Source organism: Heteronotia binoei, chromosome 4 (assembly GCF_032191835.1).
Source record: "Heteronotia binoei isolate CCM8104 ecotype False Entrance Well chromosome 4, APGP_CSIRO_Hbin_v1, whole genome shotgun sequence".
Lineage (NCBI taxonomy): Eukaryota > Metazoa > Chordata > Lepidosauria > Squamata > Gekkonidae > Heteronotia > Heteronotia binoei.
Window position 1 is genome coordinate 3,076,886 of NC_083226.1, and position 26,121 is coordinate 3,103,006.

Consider the following 26,121-nt stretch of genomic DNA (forward strand, 5'->3'; position numbering starts at 1 on the left):
CCAATGCACTTTTTAACTGGATTTTACTGTGTGAACTGGCAAAATCCAGATGGAAAGTGCTTTGAAACCGGATTGAAACTTGGTGAGAAAAAGTCTCACCTGGCTCCGCCCACTTTCTGAAGGTACCAGGTAGGGGATGTCACAGCGGTATCGGGACCACGGAGGGAGAAGAAGCTATAGAATTACACAAACAACTCTCCATGTGACAAAACTCATAGAAAATATATTTGAATTGCTCTAATAATCCTAATAACACCATAAATCACCATATATCACCAAACAGCAAAATAACAGGAAAAATACAAAGGAAAGCCATGTCAGTTAAATGTTGCAGCTGCTGTCCATATAAGGCAAGAATTGCCAAAGTCATGTTAGTGTCCTTGCTGGTAGTCGAATGGCAGGCCAGTCCAATTATGAAAACCGTTTTGGATGGGAAATCCTTTTTCTCTGGACCATTTAAATTATTCACAGAATTTCAATTGGTCCAGTAGTGCCAAAATTCATTATTGCTCTAGGCTCTAGGCTTCCTCCAATCTGTATACAATCTACAAGACGCTTTTGTTAATTACCTTCCATATCAATGTAGAAAGCAATCTGTAAAGCCAATAAGAAGCCTTGGTTAGAAAAAGTCTCACCTGGCCCCGTCCACTTTCTAAAGGCACCATGTAAGGGAGCCCTGACACAGATCTGTTCACCTGGTTACCTTGCTTCATCTTACAAAAGCCAACACAGGCTTATCTTGTACCGCAACTCCAGATCGAGATCTTGCAGCTGTTTCAGGAACCCACGGTTTGGGCAGATGGCTCTGTGTTGGAGAAGCCTTTCCGTAGCATCCTTCAGTGAGAAGTGCTGATACAGCATGAGATAAGCTAGCACCAGAGCGGCTGATCTGCTTTTACCAAGAATGCAGTGAACCAAAATTTTCCCTAAAGGAAAACAAAGTAAAAAGATACCAGCATGAAACCCTATGATCCTGTCTCGTGTTTTCAGCTTTCTTTGCAATACGGAATTTGACTGTATCTAACTTTCTTCAAAGCAATTTGAATTCTCTGTCACAAGGATGAGATAATATTTATGCAGATGAGCTCTTTGCGGCAGCTATGGGATGAGGGAGGTGAGGTTCTGAGGTTACTGTCTTCTGGACTGAAGAATATCTAGGTCTCCACTCTGACCTCTGCTGTGTCTTTCATGGATTTGGTTTCAGGAACCAGTTTTAAGTCTCTGAATGAAATGAATCTTGCATACAGATATTCTATACTGGACCTAACTGAAGACTGTAATGGGCGTTCCTGCCAGGCTCATTAGAGCCAGACAAACAGAGCCTGGGGACTTGGGCACAAAGGGCAGCAGGATCCAAATCCCTGCTGCCCTGCACCAATCACAGCCCCCTGCTGTGAACTATCCAATAACATGCTTGTGCAGCTCCCCACTGCATGCAGACCCTGACTGGAGGTTCAGGACCTGTGCTCCTGTGAGTTCCTGCTGAATTCAAGCCCTGCTGCTTGCACATCTAGGAAGAAGAATCGTAGAATCATAGAGTTGGAAGGGACCTCCAGGGTCATCTAGTCCAACCCCCTGCCCAATGCAGGAAATTCACAAACACCTCCCCCTAAATTCACAGGATCTTCATCGCTGTCAGATGGCCATCTAGCCTTGGTTTAAAAACCTCCAAGGAAGGAGAGCCCACCACCTCCCCAGGAGGAAGCCTGTTCCATTGAGGAACCACTTCAACAGTCAGGAAGTTCTTCCTAATGTTGGGACAGAAACTCTTTTGATTTAATTTCAACCCATTGGTTCTGGTCCCACCTTCTGGGGCCACAGAAAACAATTCCACGCCGTCCTCTATATGACAGCCCTTCAAGTACTTGAAGATGGTGATCATATCAGCTCTCAGCCGCCTCCTCTCCAGGCTAAACATCCCCAGCTCCTTCAACCTTTCCTCACAGGACTTGGTCTCCTGACCCCTCACCATCTTCGTTGCCCTCCTCTGAACCTGTTCCAGCTTGTCTATAACCTTCTTAAAATGTGGTGCCCAAAACTGAACACAAGACTCCAGGTGAGGTCTTACCAGAGCAGAGTAAAGAGATGGTCAGATGGCCATCTAGCTTCTGTTTAAAACCCTCCATGGAAGGAGAGCCCACCACCTCGCAAGGAAGCCTGTTCCACTGAGGAATCGCTCTAACAGTCAGGAAGTTCTTCCTAATGTTAAGCTAGAAACTTTTCTGATTTAATTTCAACCTGTTGGCTCTGGTCTGACCTTCTGGGGCCACAGAAAACAATTGCACACCATCCTCTATGGTCCTCAGCAGGGGTGGAATTCTAGCAGGAGCTGTTTTGCATATTGGGCCACACACCCCTGATGTAGCCAATTCTCCATGAGCTTACAAGGGGGTGTGGCCTAATATGCCAAGGAGCTCCTGCTAGAATTCCACCCTTGGTCCTCAGTGGTCTCCCATCCAGTACTGACCAGGGTTGACTCTGCTTCGCATCTCAGTTCTGACAGATTGGGTTAGTCTCGGCCATCAAGGTAAGAGTGAAACAGCTCCAGCGAGCCGCTGCTTACAGAGAGAGACCTCAGGGGCCCTATGGGGAATGGGCGGAATAGAAATATACTAAAATAAAACTGAATATCAGCTTCATTGCAGAGTGTTTCCATCCATCCAGAGACTCACCTTGGGGAGCACTCAGTGCTTTGTGGATATACTCCGAAGCAGGGCGGAAGTGGACGCGAAGGTCAAAGTCAGGGGCATCTTCTGCCGCGATTCCGTGGTAATGGATTTCCCGACCATAGAAGTCTTGGCACCCTTGGCTCCCCCAAGCTCCGTGGGCAGCATTCAATATGTGGGTGATGCCCAGCCTCTGCAGTTCTTTTTTGTCGTGGGCGATCACGCTGACGGAAAGCAGATGGAAAAATGGATAGGTCAGTGAAATTCACTGGAATTCACTGCCGCAGGAGGTGGCGGCAGCTACAAGCACAGACAGCTTCAAGAAGGGATCAGAGAAACATGGAGCAGAGGTCCATCAGTGGCTATTAGCTACAGCGTATTGTTGGAACTCTCTGTCTGGGGCAGTGATGCTCTGTATTCTTGGTGCGTGGCGGGGGGGGGGGCACAGAGGAAGGGCTTCTAGTGTCCTGGCCTCACTGGTAGAACTCCTGATGTCACTTGGGGTTTTTGGCCACTGTGTGACACAAAGTGTTGGACTGGATGGGCCATTGGCCTGATCCAACATGGCTTCTGTTATGTTCTTATGAAAGAGCATGGAGCAGCTGAATCCCATGTCCTCCTTCCAATTTTGCAAACTTGCATCAACACACATCCCATCGACCCAGCTCAGAGATGTCCCCAGAGGCTGATGTGGCCTTTGGTTCAGAGAGTCACAAGGAAATGATGCAGAACTATTTTTTTCCCAAGACTAAAATAATGCGGGGCTAGGACAGAAGAGGCCAAACTGTGGCTCACTGCCCCATCAGCTGGCTTGAAGAAGGCATTTCTCTCCTTAAATCACTTCTCCAAGCTAAGCCAATCAGTGGCTTGGAGAATGCATTTCAAGTTAAAGCTGCTTTCTTTCTACCTCTCCATCCCTCCCCCTCTGCCATCTCTTTGTCTTCCTTCCTTCCTTCCTTCCTTCCTTGCAGCTCTCAAACATCTTATGTTTATTCTGTGTGGTTCTTATGTTAAGCCACCCCTGGGCTAGGATAAAAAGGTAAAGGTAGTCTCCTGTGCAAGCACCAGTCGTTTCCGACTCTGGGGTGATGTCACATCATGTTTTCACAGCAGATTTTTTACGGGGTGGTTTGCCATTGCCTTCCCCAGTCATCTACGCTTTTCCTCCAGCAAGCCGGGTACTCACCTCCTCAGAAGACCCGCCCCCCAAGCACCATAACCTTGATCTGAATCCAGATTCTGCTGGAATCGAACTCAGGTCATGATCAGGGCTTGGGCTGCAGTACTGCAGCTTTACCACTCTGCGCCACGGAGCTCCTTGGCCTAGGATATCACCCCTTTAAAAATATCACCTCCGGGATTCTCAGAGGTCTGTGGCTAATCGTTTGGAGATTGTCCTGCTGCCTCTAAACGGGGCTTTGCTGCAGAGGCTAAGATGTGACAGAGGGCACACTTTGAACTGATTATCTGGATAAGCCCTTTATTAATCTGCAGCAGGGAGGATCACGTCCAGCTGGCTCTGATTTGCCGGATGGCATCATCTGCCAGGGGCCTTCTGCTTGTCCCGCCGTGAACCATCAGCCAGCTCGGCTTTGGCCACGGCAAATGGCTTCTGGGCACAGAGCAGAGCCTGCTGCACAGTCTTTGTTCACAGAGCAAATCACCGCTTTGTCTGGGCACAAACAAGTTATGTACAGAGATGCAGGGGTGGAATTCTCGCAGGAGCTCCTTTGCATATTAGGCCACACCCCCTGATGTAGCCAATCCTCCAAGAGCTTACAAAAAAGAGCCTTGTAAGCTCTTGGAAGATTGGCTACATCGGGGGTGTGGCCTAATATGCAAAGGAGCTCCTGCTAGAATTCCACCCCTGCAGAGATGTTAAAAAAATGAAGAGCCACCCTTTCTCTTTTGAAAAGGATTGCAAAGTCCAATGCGAGAAATATCTGGGGACTTTGGGGGTGGTGCCAGGATACTTTGGTGGGTGGAGCCAGGAGACATTGGGGTGGAGTCAGGAGCAAGGTTGTTACAAGCATAATTGAACTCCAAAGGGAGTTCTGGCACACAGATTTAAGGGACCGCACATCTTTTAAATGCCTTCCCTCCATTGGAAATAATGAAGGATAGGGGCACCTTCTTTGGAGGCTCATAGAATTGAACCTCCTGGTCCAACCTTTTTGAAACTTGGAGAGTGTTTTGAGGAGAGGCACCGGATGCTATGCCTCCACCTCAAAAAACAGCCTCAGCCCAGATAACTGTGGATCAGTTTTCCGTTACACCCTCTGGGAATTGGTCTCCCTAGGGAATTATGGAGTACCCAGCAGACACTTCTCCCCCCTTCACTTTCTGATGAACCTGAAGCAGGGGGAGTGTCAGAACTTGTAACTGTGATTTCTTTGCTTAGCCAAACTGCCTCCATGTTGTAACTAGAAAGCTGTCAGCGGTCATTGACCCGGGCCTCTCTGCTATGCCAAATATTTAGGGCAGTAAGACAGGCGGCAGAGAGTCTCTGCTTAACATCCACAGGTGCCCTTTGAAGCCGAGCCGTTTGGCCTTCACAATAGGGGGGCATCCTCCTTTGCTGATAACGAAGGCTGGGAAAGCTGGGAAGGAGAGACAACTGCTTGGGGCCCGTGTGAATTGTTGTTTTATTATGCTTTGCTGTGGGCATAAAATGTAACCAACTGCCCAGAATCGCCATTACTGTTATTTCGTTACTATAGTACTGTAGTTCTTCCAATAAAGATTCCTAACTTGCAACAAGTATTGGACTCTTCTGAAGTTCATCCAAGTTCTGACATTATAACAGTAAACCTTTTGTTTGGGCTTATCGGAGCTGGCAACCTGGCCCCATGGCGGCACTGGAACCAGACAACGGAGAGCCCAATATCCCACCAGACGAGGAACCCCTCGACCCGAAAGTAACCGGAGCGAGGAGGAAGATTAAAGTCCCGGCGCCGTTCTCCGTCGACGCCTTCCCCTCACGAACCTGGAGCCCGCGGAAATCGACGGCCGCTATGGAGGCCGCGGAGCAACGCTACCGACTCATCGCCACGGGCGAAAGGGAAGGGGACGAGGACGAGCCCAGAGACGAAGGGCTCGGGACCTACGGAGGAGGGGACCCGATCCGAACGCTGCGCAACGAACTGTTCGATTGGGTGAGAGAGATCCACGACGAAGTTCATGCATCCAGAACCCTGATGGCGGAGGAGATGCAACAGAACCTGGGAGCGATCCGCGACCAAATCCGCACGCTCCAAGGGGTCGTGGCAACAGGACAAGCCCCGGGAGGAGGGCCTGCGGGTCCGCCGGCAGGCGCGCCGGCTGGACGCCCGGCCGGAGCTCCGGCGGGGCCGCCGGTTGGGCCCCCTGCGGGACCCCCGGCCGGACCGCCGGCTGGTCCCCCAGCCGGACCGCCAGGCGGCCCTCCAGCAGGTCCCCCGGCTGGACCACCACCGGGACCCCCAGCGGGCCCTCCGGTGGGTCCGCCGGCCCCGCTACCTGTTGGGCCGGTGGCTCCGGTGGCCCCCGCTCCCGCCGCCCCAGCCGGGGGAGACGGGGGGGGACAGCGGGAGTTGAAAATCACGTTCGACGGGGACGGAGAAGCGGTGGAATACTTCACGATCCAGTGCAACATGTTTTTTACGCACTGGGCAGCGGGGTACCCCACGGAAGCAAGCCGCGTGGCCCACATCGCCTCCCGACTGAGGGGACCGGCCCAGAAGTGGTACGTGGGGCTCTACACGGGACAGAAGCCCGAACTGGCCACCGTGGCCGACTTTTTACAGGCGATGCTCCGGCAATACGGGGATCCCCTACGAGAAGAAAAAGCTGTCGCGGCCCTCCAAAGGATCGAGCAAGGCAACCGCACCACCCGAGAGTACGCCACCGAGTTCATGGGCTACTGCGCGGCAGCCAGGGGGTGGAATGAAGTTATGAAATACACCGCGTTCAAGAACGGCCTGAACGCCAACATCCTGGACCGGTGCTACCACCAGGGACGGCCAGATACCCTCGTGGGGTGGATCCAACTGGCCGGGGAGGTAGAGACCGACCTCCAGCATGTCGGGATGCGTCGCCAGCAGCAACAAAGCAAGAAAGGAGGGAAACTGAGCCCCGCGCCGAGCAAGACGGAAGGGAAGCGGGGGCCCACAACCTCAACCCCGGGGTCGGCAGCGCGAAAGTGCTTCAGGTGCGGGGACCCGAATCACCTGGCCGCAAACTGCCCAGTGAAATCGACCCCTACTCCGACGCCATCCAAAACGACGCCCACCGTGCCGAAGAAGAAAGGCGGACGAGCAAAGGAGCCCAGTCGGGGCACCGTCGCCACTTCCTTGGCGATTGACGAGGATATTACCACCGTAGAAGAATCCAGTGAGGAGTCCTGGGAGCAAGAGTCGGCGGGAAAAGACAGCGACCTGCTTTAACCAGTGCCGCGAGGCAGGTCGACAAAACGCCGGCACTACTGACGGTGAGAGTTACCGGGGGGTTGTTGTTCATGGCGGTCACTCTCTTGAACCCAAACTTGAAAAGATTTATGCATGCCCGAGCCCTGATTGACTCTGGGTGCACGAGGGACATCATAACCCCCCGCTTAGTGGAGGCGCTGGGGTTAGCCACGGCCCCCCTTCCCCACCCCATCCAGTTTGAGCAAATGGACGGGACACCGATGAGGGGGGAACCCTGCACCCTAGAAACCCAGGCCATCCCAGTGGGCACTGAAGAACATTGGGGGGTGGAAGCTTTTGTCATAGCCCCTTCCTGCTCTTTCGATGTGGTGGTTGGATCAGGATGGCTAGCAAGGCACCAGCCGGACATTCGTTGGGCAGAGCAAATAGTGCGGTTCCCGGACTGGCGGTGCGAGCACCACCACTGGAGACCCGAGTGGGGCCCGAAGGCACCCCCGCAGAATGAAAGACTCTGCCTTACCCTCGAGGAGGTGGGATCGATCCCCAAGGAGTACAGAGACTTGAGGAAAGCGTTTAGCGAAAAAGAGGCGGACGAACTTCCCCCTCACCGCCCTACAGACTGTGCTATCGAACTCATTCCAGGGCAGACGCTACCAAAAGCAAAGCTGTACTCCATGGGCTGGGCAGAGAAAGAGGAGTTGAGAAAGTTCATTGACAAAAATTTGAAGCGGGGCTTCATTCGACCAGCCACCGCCCCCCACGCAGCCCCCGTACTATTCCGCAAGAAAAAGGATGGGGGGCTTAGACTTTGCACAGATTTTCGCGGGATAAACGGGATTTCTATGTCCAATGCTTACCCGATCCCGCTGATAAGAGACCTTTTGAACACAGTGGCAGAGGGAAAAATTTTCACTAAGCTTGATCTCAGAGACGCGTACTTTCGCATGCGGATTAAGGAAGGAGACGAGTGGAAGACTGCGTTCAACACTCCTATGGGACAGTTTGAGTATTTAGTGATGCCATTTGGGCTTCAGGGGGCACCGGGGGTCTTCATGAACTTTATAAATGGAGTGTTGAGAGAATTTTTATTTAAGGGGGTGGTGGTGTACCTGGATGACACCATCATCTATTCGAAAGATCTTGAATCCCATGTGCCCCTGGTGCGAAAAGTACTGGCTACCCTCTGTAAAAACAAACTGTATGCTAAACTGTCTAAATGTGAATTCCACAAAACGGAACTAGACTACCTGGGGTTCAGAGTGTCGGGGGAGGGACTAGCAATGGACCCCGCAAAAATCCAAGCAGTCCTGGATTGGGAGCCGCCCCGAACCCGACGGCAGTTACAATCTTTCATCGGGTTCGCAAATTTCTACCGCGGGTTCATTAAAGGGTTCGCCCGGGTGATGCTCCCCCTCACAGAGCTCCTGAAAACCAAGGGAAAAGGGGAAGCGGCGAAAAAACCCGGGGCGCGCCTGGCCTGGACGCCAGAATGTCACCGAGCGTTCCAAGAACTTAAGCAACTCTTTACCTCTGAACCAATACTGGCTCACCCCAATGAATTAAAACCCTTCATGGTGCAATGCGACGCCTCCGACGTCGCCGTAGGAGCCATATTGATGCAGAGGAACGAAGAGGGGGAACTACGTCCCTGCGCTTACATTTCTCACAAATTTTCAAATGAACAGAGGAACTGGTCGGTGTGGGACAAGGAGGCTTTTGCGGTGATGTTTGCTTTAAAAACTTGGAGGTCCTGGCTAGAGGGTGCCCGAGTCCCCTTTGAAATCTGGACCGATCACAAAAACTTGGAGGCCCTCACGGGCCTTCGCAAACTGACAGCCAAACAAATCCGGTGGGCGGGATTCTTCGCCAAATTTGATTTCGTGCTGAAACACATCCCAGGCACTAAAAACTTCTTGGCCGACGCGCTATCGCGCATGCCCCAACACGAAAGCCAGAGAGAGGAAGTAATCGACTCTCTCATTCCCCCATCGGCAATCGCGGGAGGGGTCACCACACGTTCAGGGAAAACGACCGGAGCCCCGGAGTTGCCCCATAGGGAGCGCTTTGCGTCAGAAGCAGACTTAGAAGGAGCAGAGCGCCCCGAAGGGCTAGAGCAAGGGGAGGGGGGACTCTGGCTCCACAAAGGAAAAATTTATGTACCAAAATCTATGAGGAAGGAGGTATTAGAGCAGGGCCACTCCAACCGCCTGGCCGGTCACTTTGGATATGTGAAAACGCTCCACCTCATAACCCGACAATTCTGGTGGCCGAAACTAAAAAGAGACGTTTCTGAATTCGTGTTGGCGTGCCCTACTTGCATCATGTCCAAACGTAGGGGAGGGAAGCCCCCCGGTCACCTAGTCCCTCTCCCAACGGCCAGCAGACCCTGGGAGGTAGTGTCGATGGATTTTATAGTGGAGTTACCCCCGTCCCAAGGGAAAACAGTGATACTGGTGGTGGTGGACACTTTTTCAAAACAGGCACATTTCATCCCTTGCAAGAAATTGCCCACCGCTAAGAAATTGGCCCAACTTTTCTTTAATCACATGGTCCGCCTACACTCATTCCCTGAAAAGGTCATTAGCGACCGCGGGCCACAGTTCGTTGCCAACTTCTGGCGGGAGTTTTGCAAGCTAGCGGGCATCGAACAAGGGCTTAGCTCAGCCTATCACCCGCAGACGGACGGACAGACGGAGAGAGTGAATGGGCTTCTCGAACAATACTTAAGGTGTTACATCAATTACCAACAGACAAACTGGGTGGAACTGCTACCATTCGCAGAGTATGGGTACAATAACAGCCTCCACAGTTCCACCAAAACCTCCCCTTTCCAAATCGTCAACGGCTACGAGGGGAGACCTTTCCCTAACCTCCCCCTTCCGGCAGGACCAAAAGAACCGACTTCCTGCCTCCAATGGTGGGAGGGAATAAGGAACGGGTGGAAGGTGATTCAGGAAAACCTGGAAGAGGCAAAAAGGGAGTACAAACGATACTTTGACAAGAAGCATGCCCCACAGTGGGACATGAAAGAGGGGGACACGGTATTCTTATCCACAAAAAACTTGCCCCTTCCGCAGGGGTGTCGCAAACTAGCTCTCAAGTATTTGGGTCCATTCAAAATAAAGAAGGTGATCAATAAAGTGACTGTCGAACTGGAGTTACCCAAATCCCTTAGTAAGATCCACCCTGTTTTTCATTGCAGCCTTCTTCGCAAGGATCCTGGAGCTACGCCATTCCATCCCCGCCCCCCGGAACCGCCGCCGACATTAGTGAAGGGTCAGAGTCACCATGAGGTGTTAGATATTCTAGATTCTAAGGTCCGGCGGGGGGCGCTGTACTATCTCATTAGATGGAAATACTTTCCCCCTAGTTGTGATGAATGGGTGAAAGCCGCTGATGTATCTGCACCGCAATTGCTAAAAAAGTTTCACCTACTGTACCCACACAAGCCCAAGCCGAAGGTCTTAGGGGGGGCAGTATGTCAGAACTTGTAACTGTGATTTCTTTGCTTAGCCAAACTGCCTCCATGTTGTAACTAGAAAGCTGTCAGCGGTCATTGACCCGGGCCTCTCTGCTATGCCAAATATTTAGGGCAGTAAGACAGGCGGCAGAGAGTCTCTGCTTAACATCCACAGGTGCCCTTTGAAGCCGAGCCGTTTGGCCTTCACAATAGGGGGGCATCCTCCTTTGCTGATAACGAAGGCTGGGAAAGCTGGGAAGGAGAGACAACTGCTTGGGGCCCGTGTGAATTATTGTTTTATTATGCTTTGCTGTGGGCATAAAATGTAACCAACTGCCCAGAATCGCCATTACTGTTATTTCGTTACTATAGTACTGTAGTTCTTCCAATAAAGATTCGTAACTTGCAACAAGTATTGGACTCTTCTGAAGGCCTCCAAACTGGGGGATCCTCTGCTCCAACCCCCCCCCCCCCAGCAGGGAGCAGGCCGCCAGGGGAATCCCCACCTCCGAAGAGCCATCTCTGACATGATGATGTCACCCAGAAGTGACATCATCATGCCAGGGACATCACACCGGGGATGCTCTAGGATTCGCACTAAAAACTCTATTCTATTGTATGCCGTGAAAATGTTGTGAAAGCAATGTCATCCCAGAGTCTTTGGAATTTACAGTCTTAGGGAAGGGAAGAGCTATATGTTCTGAGGAGAACAGTGCTCAACATGGCAAAAACAGAACATATAAGGAGGGAGGGAGAGGGAGAGGAGCCCCAGCAGCTAATCCAAAGCATGCATTTGCAAAATGCATTCCAAATGCATGCTTTGCAGGGCTGTTGTGTAGCTGATGGCTGGGCTAATCCCCCAGCCATCAGCAACATTGTTATTCTTTTGTTTACTTGGGTATCCAAGTAAACAGTGTTCTCTGTAGGGGTCCCAACCCTCCCGCCCTGGCGGGGGACCCCAGGATTTCCACCCTCTTCCCCTGCTCCCCCAAAAAACGGAAGCGGGGGGAGGGGGGAAATGGCGAGCCGCCCCATCCCGGAGTGGGCGAGGCCGCCGCACCGCTGCCGCCCCCTCCCCGCCCAGTGAGGCCATAGGCGGCGGGCCCGCTGGCGCCCAGCAGCAGGAGGAGGCGGCGGCGGCGGAGGAGGAGCTGTCGGCCGAGGGCCTCGCCGGCGGCGTTGGCGCAGCAGAGGGGCAGCAGGAGCGCGGCGAAGAGGACGGGCGCGCCGGAGCAGCGGAGCTAGGCGCGGCCCAGGGCAGTGAGGGACCTCTTGCAGGGGTGCAGGAAGGTGCCGCACAGCACGGCCGCCCCGCAGCACAGCCCCGCCAGCCGTCGTCGTCGTCGGGCTGGTTGAGGAAGCGCAGGAGGGTGTCGGCCTGCTCGCCGTCGTCGCGGCTCAGCAGCTCCTCGAAGGGCTTCGCCTCCGCCACGTTCAGCGTCGCCCGCAGCCGCTCTCCCAGCCACTCCACCCGCACGTCGTCCATGCCTTCCCCTCAGCGGCGGCAGCAGTAGGCCCGGGCCCGGCCCAACCGACGCTCGCCCGTCGCCATGGCGACCACCTCAAGCCCGGCTACGCCACGAGCGCCTCCCGCGGCAAGGAAGGAATTGCAACAGCCTGCAGTTGAAGGAGGAGGCGACTGCAGATTTTGATACCCCGCTCTTCCCCCGTGGCCAGGAAAGCCCCGCTCTTCCTCGATATTGGCTCCACCCCTAACATCTCCTGGCTCCACCCCCAAAGTCTCCTGGCTCCACCCCCAAAGTCCCCAGCTATTTCTTCAATTGGACTTGGCAACCCTAGTTCTCTGGCCAATCACAGAGCAGTGGTATTTTTTGAAACTGCTCTGTGTAGGGCCAGAGAACCTTTTTAAGGACTCTGCCTGGCTGGATTGAAGCTGCCCTGCAGTTTTGGGGCCTCTCCCTCAAACTCCTCTCTGGCCAGAGCCATTTTCCCCATACCAATTATAGTGGAGGAAGTGGCTAACTGGGCTTTCCTCAGCATTGGTGGCAATAGGCCTTTGGGGAGCCCAAGGACAGGGACCCCCTGGCCCAATCTTTTTGGGACTTGGGGGTTTTGTAGGGGTTCCTTGCAGTTTTGGGGGCTCTCCCTCAAACCCCCTGCCCCCCAGTAGCCTCTGATTATGCCCTATGTTGCCATTGATTTCAATGGCCCATAAGGTATAATGGTGGGATAGCAGCACCCTCTTTGGGTGCCTCTGGAATGGGACCCTCTGGCCCAATCTTTTTGGGACTTGGGGATTTGTAGGGGAGAGTCCCCTGCAGGTCACCTGCAAATTTGGCGGCTCTCCCTCAAACCCCTCCCCTTCTGGCAGCTTCCAATATACCCTATTTTGCCATTGATTTCAATGGCCCATAGGGTATAATGGGGCCGTATATTTGGAAATAGCCATGCATCTCCCGTATATATGGCTATTCTGAATTGTGGTATTTGGAAATATACGGTATTCTGAATATTTTGGCTGTGCAAGTTTCCGAATCCGATTATTTCCAATTTTTTTTTTTTTTGCACATCCCTAGCATGAAGATCCAACCTAGGATCAGCATAGGGGTAGTACATAAACACCAAGTTTCTTTAAATGAAACAAAGTCCTCAGGGCCAGATGAATTGCATCCAAGGGTTCTAAAAGAGCTTGTGGATGTAATTTCTGAGCCTCTGGCTATTATTTTTGAGAATTCCTGGAGAACAGGAGAGCTGCTGGAAGATTGGAGGTAGGCAAATGTTGTCCCTATCTTCAAGAAGGGGAAAAAAGAGGATCTGGGTAACTATCGACCTGTTAGCATGACGTCTATACCTGGAAAAGTTTTAGAACAAATCATCAAACAGTCGGTCCTGGAACATTTAGAAAGAATGGATGTGATTACTAAGAGCCAGCATGGTTTTCTCAAGAACAAGTCATGTCAGACTAACCTGATCTCTTTTTTTGAGAAAGTGACTACCTTGCTGGATCAGGGAAATGCTGTAGACATCATTTATCTTGATTTTAGTAAGGCTTTTGATAAGGTTCCACATACTACCCTTGTTGACAAGTTGGTAAAATGTCATTTGGATCCTGTTACCATTAGGTGGATCTGTAACTGGTTGACAGATCGCACCCAAAGAGTGCTTGTGAATGGTTCCTCATCCTCTTAGAGAGGAGTGACAAGTGGAGTGCCTCAGAGATCTGTCCTGGGACTTGTTTTGTTCAACATCTTTATCAATGATTGGATGAAGGAACAGACGGAATGCTTATTAAATTTGCAGATGATACTAAATTGGGAGAGGTTACAAACACAGAAGAAGACAGAAACAGGATACAGGATGACCTTGACAGGCTGGAAAACTGGGCTAAAATCAATAAAATGAATTTTAAGAGGGATAAATGTAAAGTTCTGCATTTAGGTAGGAAAAATTGAATGCATGGTTATAGGATGGGAGAAACTTGTCTTAGCAGCAGTATGTGCGAAAAGGATCTAGGGGTCTTAGTGGATCATACGCTGAACATGAGTCAACAGTGTGATGCGGTGGATAAAAAGGCAAATACAATTTTGGGCAGTATCAATAGAAGTCTAGTGTCCAGGTCACGAGATGTGATGGTATTGCTTTACACTGCTCTGGTAAGACCTCACCTGGAGTCTTGTGTTCAGTTTTGGGCACCACATTTTAAGAAGGATATAGACAAGCTGGAATGGGTCCAGAAGAGGGCGATGAAGATGGTGAGGGGTCTGGAGACCGAGTTGTATGAGGAAAGGTTGAAGGAGCTGGGGATGTTTAGCCTGGAGAGGAGACAGCTGAGAGGTGATATGATCACCATCTTCAAGTACTTGAAGGGCTGTCTGTCAAGCATGGTGAAACTCCATTGATAATTGATTGTTATAGTGTCCTTCCTGACACTGGTCTGTGAAGTATCAGGGAAGACCAAACTTTGCTAGCTCTGTTATTCTTTCCCTTCCCCCTTCTTGCTAAATTGCCTGAAAAGTAGAAGTAGTGAGAAATGAAACTAACTTGAGAAGAAGTAATCAGCACCTTCCCATACATTCCTGGTAGGGAGTGCGACAAATCTGGGAAAAGCAAGGACAGAGTCCTGATAACACTATGAGAATGTAGACATTTATGATAGTTTATGTGTGAGAGCCAACCCGCACCTCCACCCTTTGGAATCCTTTTGAAGTAAGCCTTAAAAGCATTGTCAATGCATGTGCAGCATTACTCTCAAGAACCTGTTACACAGAAAGTATCATTTTATCAATAAACGTAGTCTTTGTATCAACTTTGACTCGTCATTGAACCCGCATGCTTGACACTGTCCTATAGAGGATGGTGTTGAATTACTTGCTGTGGCCCTGGAAGGTAGGACCAGAACCAATGGGTTGAAATTAAATCAAAAGAGTTGCTGATTAAACATCAGGAAGAACTTCCTGACCGTTAGAGCGGTTCCTCAGTGGAACAGGCTTCCTCCTTGGGAGGTGGTGGGCTCTCCTTCCTTGGAGGTTTTTAAACAGAGGCTAGATGGCCATCTGACAGCAATGAAGATCCTGTGAATTTAGGGGGAGGTGTTTGTGAGTTTCCTGCATTGTGTAGGGGGTTGGACTAGATGACCCTAGAGGTCCCTTCCAACTCTATGACTCTTAGGCCAGGTGTCTGCCAGTGGCGTAAGTCTTGAGCAATAGATCAGGGCAGATAGGATATGGTTCAAAGGTGACAGTCATCTTTCAGAATATATACTTTTTCTCCAGAATACAGATAACTATTTTTGCCGACAGCCTTCGTTATCGTGAACTCTTGGCCATTTAGACATGACAGGCAGGAAGACAGATTGCGTCTTTCCTCTGGCTTCTCTTACGTGATTGTTATTAGGATAATTTCTGCTTTGCTGCCGTGACGTCCTCAGGGGCTGTTGGCAGGCTGCGGTTTATTTCGAGATGGCTGATCACCTGCTGCAGGGGAACAATGTCCTTTGCCTGCTATTAAATATGTGCAGAGGAAGGAAGGAAGGAAGGAAGGAAGGAAGGAAGGAAGGAAGGAAGGAAGGAAGGAAGGAAGGAAGGAAGGAAGGAAGGAAGGAAGGAAGGAAGGAAGGAAGGAAGGAAGGAAGGAAGGAAGGAAGGAAAGAAGGGACTGTCCTTTAGCCTCTGGTCAACCAGCCTTGTGCAGAGACTGAAATACTGAAATATCTCCTGAGAAATCCATTTCTACCAGAATTTTAAAAATGTGATGATAATTTAGCATGGGTGTCAAACTCATTTGTTATGAGGGCCGAATCTGACATAAATGAGACTTTGTTGGGCCAGGCCATGTCAGGTTGGGCCATGTGTGTACCTATTTAACACGAATTTGAGCAGACTTCGGAGGATGGTGGAAGACAGGAGGGCCTGGCGTGACTTGGTCCAGGGGGTCGCAAAGAGTCGGACTTGACTGTGCGACTGAGCAACAACAAAGCAGAGATATAAACTTTATAAAGGACACAAACACAAAGATTTTTGAAAAACTTAAAACATCCTTAAAATGTCAGCACTCAATCTTAAAGGTGCTTTTTTTGTATTTCTCCCATGAGGCCCAGGGAACTGGGCAAAGGAAGCTCTGGCTCTTTTCTTCCTTCCCCAGGGGACCAGGGGAGGGAGGAGCCTCAGCCAATAGAAAGAAGAGAGGCTTGGCTCAGTAGCTCTGCTATGCAATTGAGAGAGCCTGGCAGCGCAAGCTATTCCTCCCTCCTTCCTCCCCAAGGGAGGAGCTTCAGCCAATGGAGAAAATACAGGTTTTGCTTTGTGGCTCCTGAACTATTGAGCAAACTGTCAAAGCAAGCTGTGATGCAGAAGGAAGCAAGAGAGAGGGAGAAGGAAGAAGATGACAGCCAGTTGCTTGGGGGCCTGATAGGAGCCCTCCGGGGGCCTGATTTGGCCCCTGGGCTGCATGTTTGACACCCCAGATTTACAGTAATGATTCTGTAATGGATGTCTGCTAAGTATATAAAGTTAAAGTCCAGTGGCACCTTTAAGACCAACAAAGTTTTATTCAGGGTGTGAGCTTTGGTGTATGCACACATTTCCTTTTGTGAAATGGGTTTTCTGTCTAGAATTGTGGGTTTTCCAGCCTGACTGATTTAACCTGCATTTGCTGAACTGTATTACTATGCCCAATATTTAATGCTTTCGGAGATTCAGGTTTTCTACCAGTCCATGCTGCTGCTTCCATGAAGAGGCCTTGCAGTATTAGAAGAAGAAGAAGATTTTGGATTTATATCCCGCCCTCCACTCCGAAGAGTCTCAGAGCGGCTCACAATCTCCTTTCCCTTCCTCCCCCACAACAGACACCCTGTGAGGTGGGTGGGGCTGGAGAGGGCTCTCACAGCAGCTGCCCTTTCAAGGACAACTCTGCCAGAGCTATGGCTGACCGAAGGCCATTCCAGCAGGTGCAAGTGGAGGAGTGGGGAATCAAACCTGGTTCTCCCAGATAAGAGTCCGCGCACTTAACCACTACACCAAAATGGCTGTCCCTGCAGGGATCTACTACCCTTCCCAGCTGCAGTGGTGCCAAAGCCTGTTTTGGGCAAGGATGTCAAAGCAGGACAATGATGCTGAAGGTGGACTCTTCGCAGGGCCAGCGTGTTCATTAGGCAGACCTAGACAGTCACCTAGGGTCCCAGCAGTGCTGGCACTAAGGTACCATGCTGTGCCCGCTGCCCTAGGCAAGGTGCCCCCAACCCTCCCATGGGCAAAACAACCCCCAGCCCCGGTTTTCTCCTCCCCACAAGCTCTGACCAGCCTCACCACACCCGCCTTACCAGAACCTCCCTTACTTGCTGTGTTGCCACTCCGCTGTGCAGTGCAACGTGATATGGCTTGGCTGTGGGTGTTGCTATCTGGACACACGCCCCCTCCTCTGCTGGTTCTTCCCTCCCACACATTTAAAGTGTGTGGGAGGGCACCAGTAGGGCTAGAGCCTTTATTTGCAGGGACGGCTCACCCACTAGGCAAACTAGGTGATTGCCTAGGGCACTGAGAGGGAGGGGGTGTCGAATTGGGCTCCCCCTTGGTGCCCATGACAAATAGCTAGTTTGCCTGCGTCTCTCTCCCCCCCGCCACCACTTCCGCACCTTTCCTTTGCTCCCCTCCCTTCTTTTCCATCCCCCCCCCCGAGCACAACGTGCTGAGACTCGGCCCTACCAGCTTTGACACCGCCAGCATAATAAGAACTTAAGAGAAGCCATGTTGGATCAGGCCAGTGGCCCATCCAGTCCAACACTCTGTGTCACATAAGAACATAAGAGAAGCCATGTTGGATCAGGCCAGTGGCCCATCCAGTCCAACACTCTGTGTCACAGAAGAACATAAGAGAAGCCATGTTGGATCAGGCCAACGGCCCATCCAGTCCAACACTCTGTGTCACAGAAGAACATAAGAGAAGCCATGTTGGATCAGGCCAACGGCCCATCCAGTCCAACACTCTGTGTCACAGAAGAACATAAGAGAAGCCATGTTGGATCAGGCCAATGGCCCCTCCAGTCCAACACTCTGTGTCACAGAAGAACATAAGAGAAGCCATGTTGGATCAGGCCAGTGGCCCATCCAGTCCAACACTCTGTGTCACATAAGAACATAAGAGAAGCCATGTTGGATCAGGCCAGTGGCCCATCCAGTCCAACACTCTGTGTCACAGAAGAACATAAGAGAAGCCATGTTGGATCAGGCCAATGGCCCCTCCAGTCCAACACTCTGTGTCACAGAAGAACATAAGAGAAGCCATGTTGGATCAGGCCAGTGGCCCATCCAGTCCAAGACTCTGTCTCACATAAGAACATAAGAGAAGCCATGTTGGATCAGGCCAATGGCCCATCCAGTCCAACACTCTATGTCACATAAGAACATAAGAGAAGCCCTGTAGGATCAGGCCAATGGCCCATCCAGTCCAACACTCTGTGTCGCATAAGAACATAAGAGAAGACCTGTAGGATAAGAACATAAGAGAAGCCATGTTAGATCAGGCCAATGGCCCATCTAGTCCAACACTGTGTCACACAGTGGCCCAAAAAATTATATATATACATATACATATACACACTGTGGCTAATAGCCACTGATGGACCTCTGCTCCATATTTTTATCTAACCCCCTCTTGAAGGTGGCTATGCTTGTGGCTGCCACCACCTCCTATGGCAGTGAATTCCACATGTTAATCACCCTTTGGGTGAAGAAGTACTTCCTTTTATCCGTTTTAACCTGTCTGCTCAGCAATTTCATCGAATGCCCACGAGTTCTTGTATTGTGAGAAAGGGAGAAAAGTACTTCTTTCTCTACTATGGATCAGTAGATCTACTATTGGATCAGGCCAACGGCCCATCCAGTCCAACACTCTGTGTCACATAAGAACATAAGAGAAGCCCTGTTGGATCAGGCCAATGGCTGCTGCAGTCCAACACTCTGTGTCACATAAGAACATAAGAGAAGACCTGTAGGATCAGGCCAATGGCCCATCCAGTCCAACATTCTGTGTCACACAGTGGCCAAAAAAAAGGAGGTTCACAAGTGGGGCTAGAGGCCCTTCCACTTTGCCAAGCACCTAGAATACAGAGAATCACTGCCCCAGACAGTTCCAATAATATGCTGTGGCTAATAGCCACTGATGGACCTTTGCTCCATATTTTATCCAAACCCCTCTTGAAGCTCGATATGCTTGTAGCCACCACCACGTCCTGTGGCAGTGAATTCCACATGTTAATCACCCTTTGGGTGAAGAAGTACTTCCTTTTATCCATTCTAGCCCGACTGCTCAGCAATTTCATTGAATGCCCATGAGTTCTTGTATTGTAAGAAAAGGAGAAAAGTCCTTCTTTCTCTACCTTCTCTGTCCCATGCATAATCTTGTGAACCTTTATCATGTCACCCCACAGTCGACATTTCTCCAAGCTAAAGAGCCCCAAGCGTTTTAACCTTTCTTCACAGGGGAAGTGTTCCAAACCTTTAATCATTCTAGTTGCCCTTTCCTGGACTTTTTCCAATGCCATAATATCCTTTTTGAGGTGCGGTGACCAGAATTGCACACAGTATTCCAAATGATGCTGCACCATCGATTTATGCAGGGGCATCATGATACTTATCCTTCTTTGAAGACCGTGATGGAGGAAGCTTTGCGCCCCTCCCTTCCAGTTCCGGAAAGGAGGGGGGGAGAAGCCTCCTCTGGGGCCTTCTTCAAAGAAGGATAAGAAGCTGGCTGCATCGAAGCCAGTAGGGCTGGGCAAGTTGCATAGCGCTGTTGGAGGGGGGGGGGGCGCCCAGTTTGCCTGCCTGCCTGCCTCTCCCCCCACTGCCCCTTCCCACAAGTAACCCCTCGCCTGCTGCCTACTCGTGAGTAGGCGGCAGGCCCTGTGATTCAGGTGGAGCTGTGCTGCCTAGGGCGCCAGAAGGGTTAGGGCCCGCCTTGTTTTTTTGTAAGCAGGAAGGGCAGTGGTTTTCCCTTCCTCGAATCATAGAGTTGGAAGGGACCTCCAGGGTCATCTACTCCAACCCCTGCACAATGCAGGAAACTCAGCTTGTCTATGTCCTTCATAAAATGTGGTGTCTGAAACTGAACACGAGACTCCAGGGGAGGTCTTACCAGAGCAGAGTAAAGCGATACCTCACATCACGTGATCTGGACACTAGACTTCTGTTGATACAGCCCAAAGTTGCATTGGCCTTTTTAGTCACACTGTTGACTCATGTTCAGCATATGATCCTCACTCGCTCTCTTATTCCCAGCACCTGCCCCGAGCTGAGGGTGCCCAATTTGGTGCCCCCCCCCCACCCAGGCCATGTCCATAGGTGACTACGTACAGTCACCTAATGGATGCGCTGGCCCTGGTTCCCGGGGTGGAGAGGAGCACAGAAGAAGAGGCTTGGAGTAGGTCTCAGCCAGGGCTGGGTCAGGTGTGGCAAGTGGCCAGCTTGGGTGGTGCTTGCCCAGCTTGCCGTACCCCAGCTCCCCTCACCCAGACAAAGAGAGAGAGAGGGAGGAAGAGGAGATGGCTGCCAGAGTCATCTGCTTCTTTCTCCCTCTCTCTTGCTTCCTTCTGCATCAAGGCTTGCTTTGCCAGGCTTGCTCAGTCACACAGGAGCAACAGAGCAAAGCTCCTCCCTTGGGGAGGGAGAGGGGGAGCCTGCTTAGCCAGGCTCCCTCAATTGCGCAGCAGAGCTGCTGAGCCAGGCCATTCTTTCTTCTGTTGGCTGAGGTTCAACAAGCCAGTGAGGTGAATTAGGCTGAGTGTGTGTATTGGTCTGTGTCCTTTATATCTCCCTGACCTGGCATTACATTTTATGACACACGTGGCTCAGCACGACAAGGTTAAGATCCATCCCTCATAGCAAATGAGTTCGACATCCCTGTTGCCAGAAAGGAAAGGGCTGATCCACTGGGAAAATCCCATCTTCAAGTGGTTGAAGGTCTGTCATATAGATGGGGCAGAATTGTTTCCTGTTTGCCCCAGAAGGTCAGACCAGAACCAGCAGGTTGAAATAAAGAGTTTCCGGCTCAACATTAGGAAGAACTTCCTGACCGTTAGAGTGATTCCTCAGTGGAACAGGCTTCCTCCTTAGGAGGTGGTGGGCTCTCCTTCCTTGGAGGTTTTTAAACAGAGGCTAGATGGCCATCTAGCAGCAGTGCTGATCCTGTGAACTTAGGGGGAGGGGTTTGAGAATTTCCTGCATTGTGCAGGGGGTTGGACTAGATGACCCTGGAGATCCCTTTCAACTCTATGATTCTACCTGGCTTCTGGCTGTGGAGGTGGCTTCTTGCCCGCCGGGTTCTGTCATGTTGGTAGCCCTTGGGGAGAGCGGGGACTTCCAGTGATATCCAGTGTGTGGCATATGCAAATGAGTGATGCAAAGGAGTTGTGCTAATGAGCTTCGGCACCTCTTTTTCTACAAAATGACCCCTGCAGTGAACTATGGGGACAGCAGCTGGGAGCATTTAAAGACAATTGCATTTCTATCTTATTAAGATAATAGGCTGAACGATCCTGATTAGCTACTTGACCATCTGGGAAGAGAACCGTTTCCTAGAAAAATAGTTGCAGGAGGTAAGCGTGTCTTGTTTGCCTGCGAGGGGGGGCCACAGCAACTGAGCACAGGGGCTACGGGTCTTCACTGGAGAGAAAGGCCAGGTATAGATGAAGCAAGAATGGCTTATTCTTAACACCTCTCTTCCATACCGGCAGAAAATATCAAAGACTTGAAATAATTATTGATAAAGGTTAAAGCACAAACTGCCAGCACAGGTTTACAGCTTAAGGTTGTGAAGACAGAAGTAATGGCTCCTGGGGAATTAAAAAACTTTGAGGCTAACAATGAAAAAAAAATGGAATTTTCTTCCTTGGCTCTATCTAGGGTTGCCAAGTACAATTCAAGAAATATCTGGGGACTTTGGGGGTGGAGCCAGGAGACTCTGGGGGTGGAGCCAGGAGCAAGGTTGTGACAAGCACGCTTGAACTCCAAAGGCAGTTCTGCCCATCACATTTAAAGGGACCACACACCTTTTAAATGCCTTCCCTCCTTTGGAAACAATGAAGGATAGAGGCACCTTATTTGGGGGCTCATAGAATTGGACCCCCTGGTCCAATCCTTTTGAAACTTGGATGGTGTTTTGAGAAGAGGCATCAGATGCTATGCTGCAGATTTTGTGCCTCTACCTCAAAAACAGCCCTCCCGGATCCCCAGATACCATGGATCAACTCTCCATTATACCCTACGGGAATGGATCTCCATAGGGAATAATGGAGTACCCAGCAGACAGTGCCCTCTCCCCCTGCCTTTCTGATGACCCTGAAGTGGAGCTTACAAGGCTCTTTTTTGTAAGCTCTTGGAGGATTGGCTACATCAGGGGGGCTAATATGCAAAGGAGCTCCTGCTAGAATTCCACCCCTGCTCATTCTTAACACCTCTCTTCCGTAGTGACAGAAAATATCAAAGACTGGAAGTGATTACTGATAACGGTTAAAGAAGAAAGCGCCACAGCAGGATTATAGCTGAACATCTAGAAGACAGAAGTAATGACTTCTCAAGGGAATTACAAAACTTTGAGGCTGACAATGAAAAAATTGAAATTGTTTCTGTTCCTTGGCTCAAAAGGAGACTGCAACCAAGAAATCAGAAAGATAATAAGACTGCAAAGGGCAGCTATGAAGGAGCTGGAAAAGATTCTTAAATGTAGGCAGGGCTTTTTTGGGGGGGGGGAGCAGGATCTCCTTTGCATATTAGGCCACACACCCTGATGTAGCCAGTCCTCCAAGAGCTTACAGTAGGGCCTGCAAGAAAAGCATAATGTGTGTGGCATAATATGTGTGTTGCATAATATGCAAAGGAGATCCTGCTCCAAAAAACCCAAAAACAAAACCCTGAATGTAGGGATGTGGTTCTAGACCAAATCCAGCCTAAAAGCTAAAATGGCAAAACTGAAGTTGTTACGAGAAGACAAGATTCATTAAAAAAGACAATAATGCTAGGAAAAGAGGAGGACCCAACAGGAGATGGATTGGCTCAAGTCGAGGAAGCAACAGTGGCCCTCTGTTTGCAAGTCCCTGGCAAAGCTGTTACTGAGACAATGTTTTGGAGGTCACTTGTTCATAAGACAGAGTTAGAGTCCAGTCAGACACCTTTAAGACCAACAAAGTTTTATTCAAGGTACGAGTTTTCATGTGTACACACACTTCCTCAGATACAGAGAGAGAAAGCTCACATCTCGAATAAAGCTTTGCTGGTCATCAGAGGTGGAATTCTAGCAGGAGCTCCTTTGCATATTACACTGCAGCCCCCTGATGTAGCCAATCCTCCAAGAGCTGACAAGGCTCTTTTTTGTAAGCTCTTGGAGGATTGGCTACATCAGGGGTGTGTGGCCTAATATGCAGAGGAGCTCCTGCTAGAACTCCACCTCTGTTGGTCATAAAGATGCCTGACTGGACTTTTTTTGTTGTTGCTTCACACCAACACAGCTGCCCACTGATTCATTCAGAGGGTCAACATGAGTTGGAAGCAACTTGATGGCACTTAACTTTCTCTCCCCTCCCCCCACCCTTCCTCAGGGTGCTGCAATCCAAATCTGACCTTGCACACAGTTGTAATTGTATTTTTTTGCATTCTCTTTTTATAACTAAACTTAAAAAAATGATATACAAGTGCAGTCAAATATTCACAAAATCTTAACCTTTTAACCCCCCCTCCCCCCAGACAAAAATCCTATAATAACACATCTATACTATTATCCTAGGATCAGATTCAGACAGGCGAAGTTCAAGAGGTAGATACAACAAGACAATACAATCCAAATAAAAAGCTGCAAAATAAACTCCCTCCATACAGAATACATACTGACGAGTTCAAAAGAGCTCAGTTTCTAGAATGCATGGAATGCATCGGGTGAACAAACTTCCCAGAAAAAGAAGGTGAAGGAGAAAGGGGGAAAACAAACAAACAAACAAAAATATACACAATAAAGCCAAAATGCAATAGTAAAGGATATCACTGCTTTTTGAAAAGATGTGGGAAAGATACGACCATAGATTTCCTAGGATGTTTTGAGCGCCAAATCTCATTCATGAAGAAGCTGTCTCTTTAGGAATGTGGTTAATATCTTGGCCTCAGGGGGTCATTTTGTAGAAAAAGAGGTGCCGGAGCTCATTAGCACAACTCCTTTGCATAACTGATTTGCATATGGCACACACACACACACACCCGACATCGCCGGAGGGTGTACTAAATTGTATCAGCTCAGCATCTACCTTAAAATGCTTCTTGATTTAGAATTGTCATAATAAACCTTACTCCCAACATACTTCTTAAATTACTTTCTTCTATGTGGCCACAGTGGCATAATGAAGATTTCCATTTGCCTGTTTTATACGCTTTGTTTATTTTCCCATCTTTTGTGGGGGGGAAATATTAGAAAGTTTGTCAAATCTTAAGAGTTCAGCAAAACTCTCACAGGGGTTTCGAACAATGGAGCCCAGAAGCAAGTATGTTTTTTTGGGGGGGGGGGGAGAAAGAAAGAAAGAAAGAAAGAAAGAAAGAAAGAAAGAAAGAAAGAAAGAAAGAAAGAAAGAAAGAAAGAAAGAAAGAAAGAAAGAAAGAAAGAAAGAAAGAAAGAAAGAAAGCAAGCACATTAAAATGTAGAAGTTCTGGAGCTTTGCTTCTGTGAGCTCCTGCCCAAAATGAGGGCTGCTTAGCCTTAAACACACCTCCTGCCCCCCCCCCTGCAGCCTGGACATAACAATACTGATCTGCCTTCCAGGGTTTCCCCCTCTCCTAAGGAAGACTGAGATAATGCACATGAAATGCTTTGAACACTCTCCAGTGCTATTCAAATGGTAAGCATTGTCATTCTCTTGAGATCAGCGGCATCTGGGACATTATAGCTGTGGAGTTTCAAAGGGAAACTAACCTGGCACACAATTTAGATTCCTGAGGATCTCAACTTTCATTTTGAAAAGAGACAGGAACTTTCTTGCAGCTGTATGTTTTAAAGTAAGAATTAGGGTTGCCAGGCCTGTCAACCAATGGGAGATGAGGACAGACAGACATGAGGGGCCATTGTCAGCAGTGGTGTGACATCCCTGCTGGGGAAAACACAGAAGTGATGTTAGAATTCTCTAGGAAGTGCCAGAAACTCTATGGTAAAACGGGCTAAAGAGAACTAACGGGCTAAAGAGAACTGACATCACTTCCGGCTGCTGTCATGTTTAGTTTGTCTCTGTGGCATTCCACCTCACTGATCTCTCTTTTCGCCCCAACCCCTCCTCCTCCCAAATCTCCAAGAATTCCCAAGCCTGTCAACCCTAACTGAATTTGCCAAATCGAAAGTGTACATAATAAGCCTTTTCTGGCTGTAGAGAAATGAGTGCCCTCGATTCTGCATTTAGATCTTTTGGCACAGAACGTGTGTCATCTTGGGGCAGACCGGCCTGTTTTCATCCTTGGGACTCTGCCCCATGACCTAGAAATACATTTATGCAGAGTTTTGAAATGCTTTCTGTTTTGCAAGGTGTCCGAAAGTCATTGAAACTGCCCTGAAGCAAACAGGAAACCTCATGTGCGAATGCCTCCTACATACCAGCATGCTTTCTTCCAGTCCTGACTGTACAATATCCCAGTGTTGCAAAACAGCTCCCTTTGACAACTGTCGATCGTTCTTCTAGACTCACTCAAGGACTTTGTCCTGTTTGACACTTACACGTTGCCGAGATAAAGACTGGGCCATACTTCATCCACCTCCTTTAATTCCATTGTGCAACTGTCCAGGACAGATTCCAGTTCTTCGAGGGAAAGTGCAGAAGATTCAAGGGTGCTTGTTTTGCACAGGGGCGTCATCTTCAGAAACAGACGGCCTGCCTGTCATGTGACTGTCCTGTAACCTGGTGACACTGTCACTGCAGGACCCTGCTGGAGTTTCGTCTCCTGCCCCTCTTCCTGACATCTGAGAGCCAGAAACAGGTGCTGTCGCTTGGCATGCAGGATTTATCTTGCATGTGACCAGGGGTGGAATTCTAGCAGGAGCTCCTTTGCATATTAGGCCACACACCCCTAATGCAGCCAACCCTCCAAGAGCTTACAAAAAAGAGCCTTGTAAGCTC

The 26,121-nt window shown here is 49.8% G+C and overlaps 1 protein-coding gene across 1 annotated transcript; it reads right to left on the reverse strand.

Moving 5' to 3' along the window:
* Positions 1 to 709: 709 nt before the first annotated feature.
* LOC132570246 (dual specificity protein phosphatase 26-like) lies at positions 710 to 25,858 on the reverse strand. The gene is made up of 3 exons (XM_060236711.1): positions 25,722 to 25,858; positions 2,673 to 2,890; positions 710 to 926 (listed from the first exon to the last, which is right to left on the reverse strand). The coding sequence occupies exons 1-3, from the start codon at positions 25,856 to 25,858 to the stop codon at positions 715 to 717; spliced, it is 567 nt and encodes a 188-aa protein (XP_060092694.1). The 3' UTR covers positions 710 to 714.
* Positions 25,859 to 26,121: the final 263 nt, after the last annotated feature.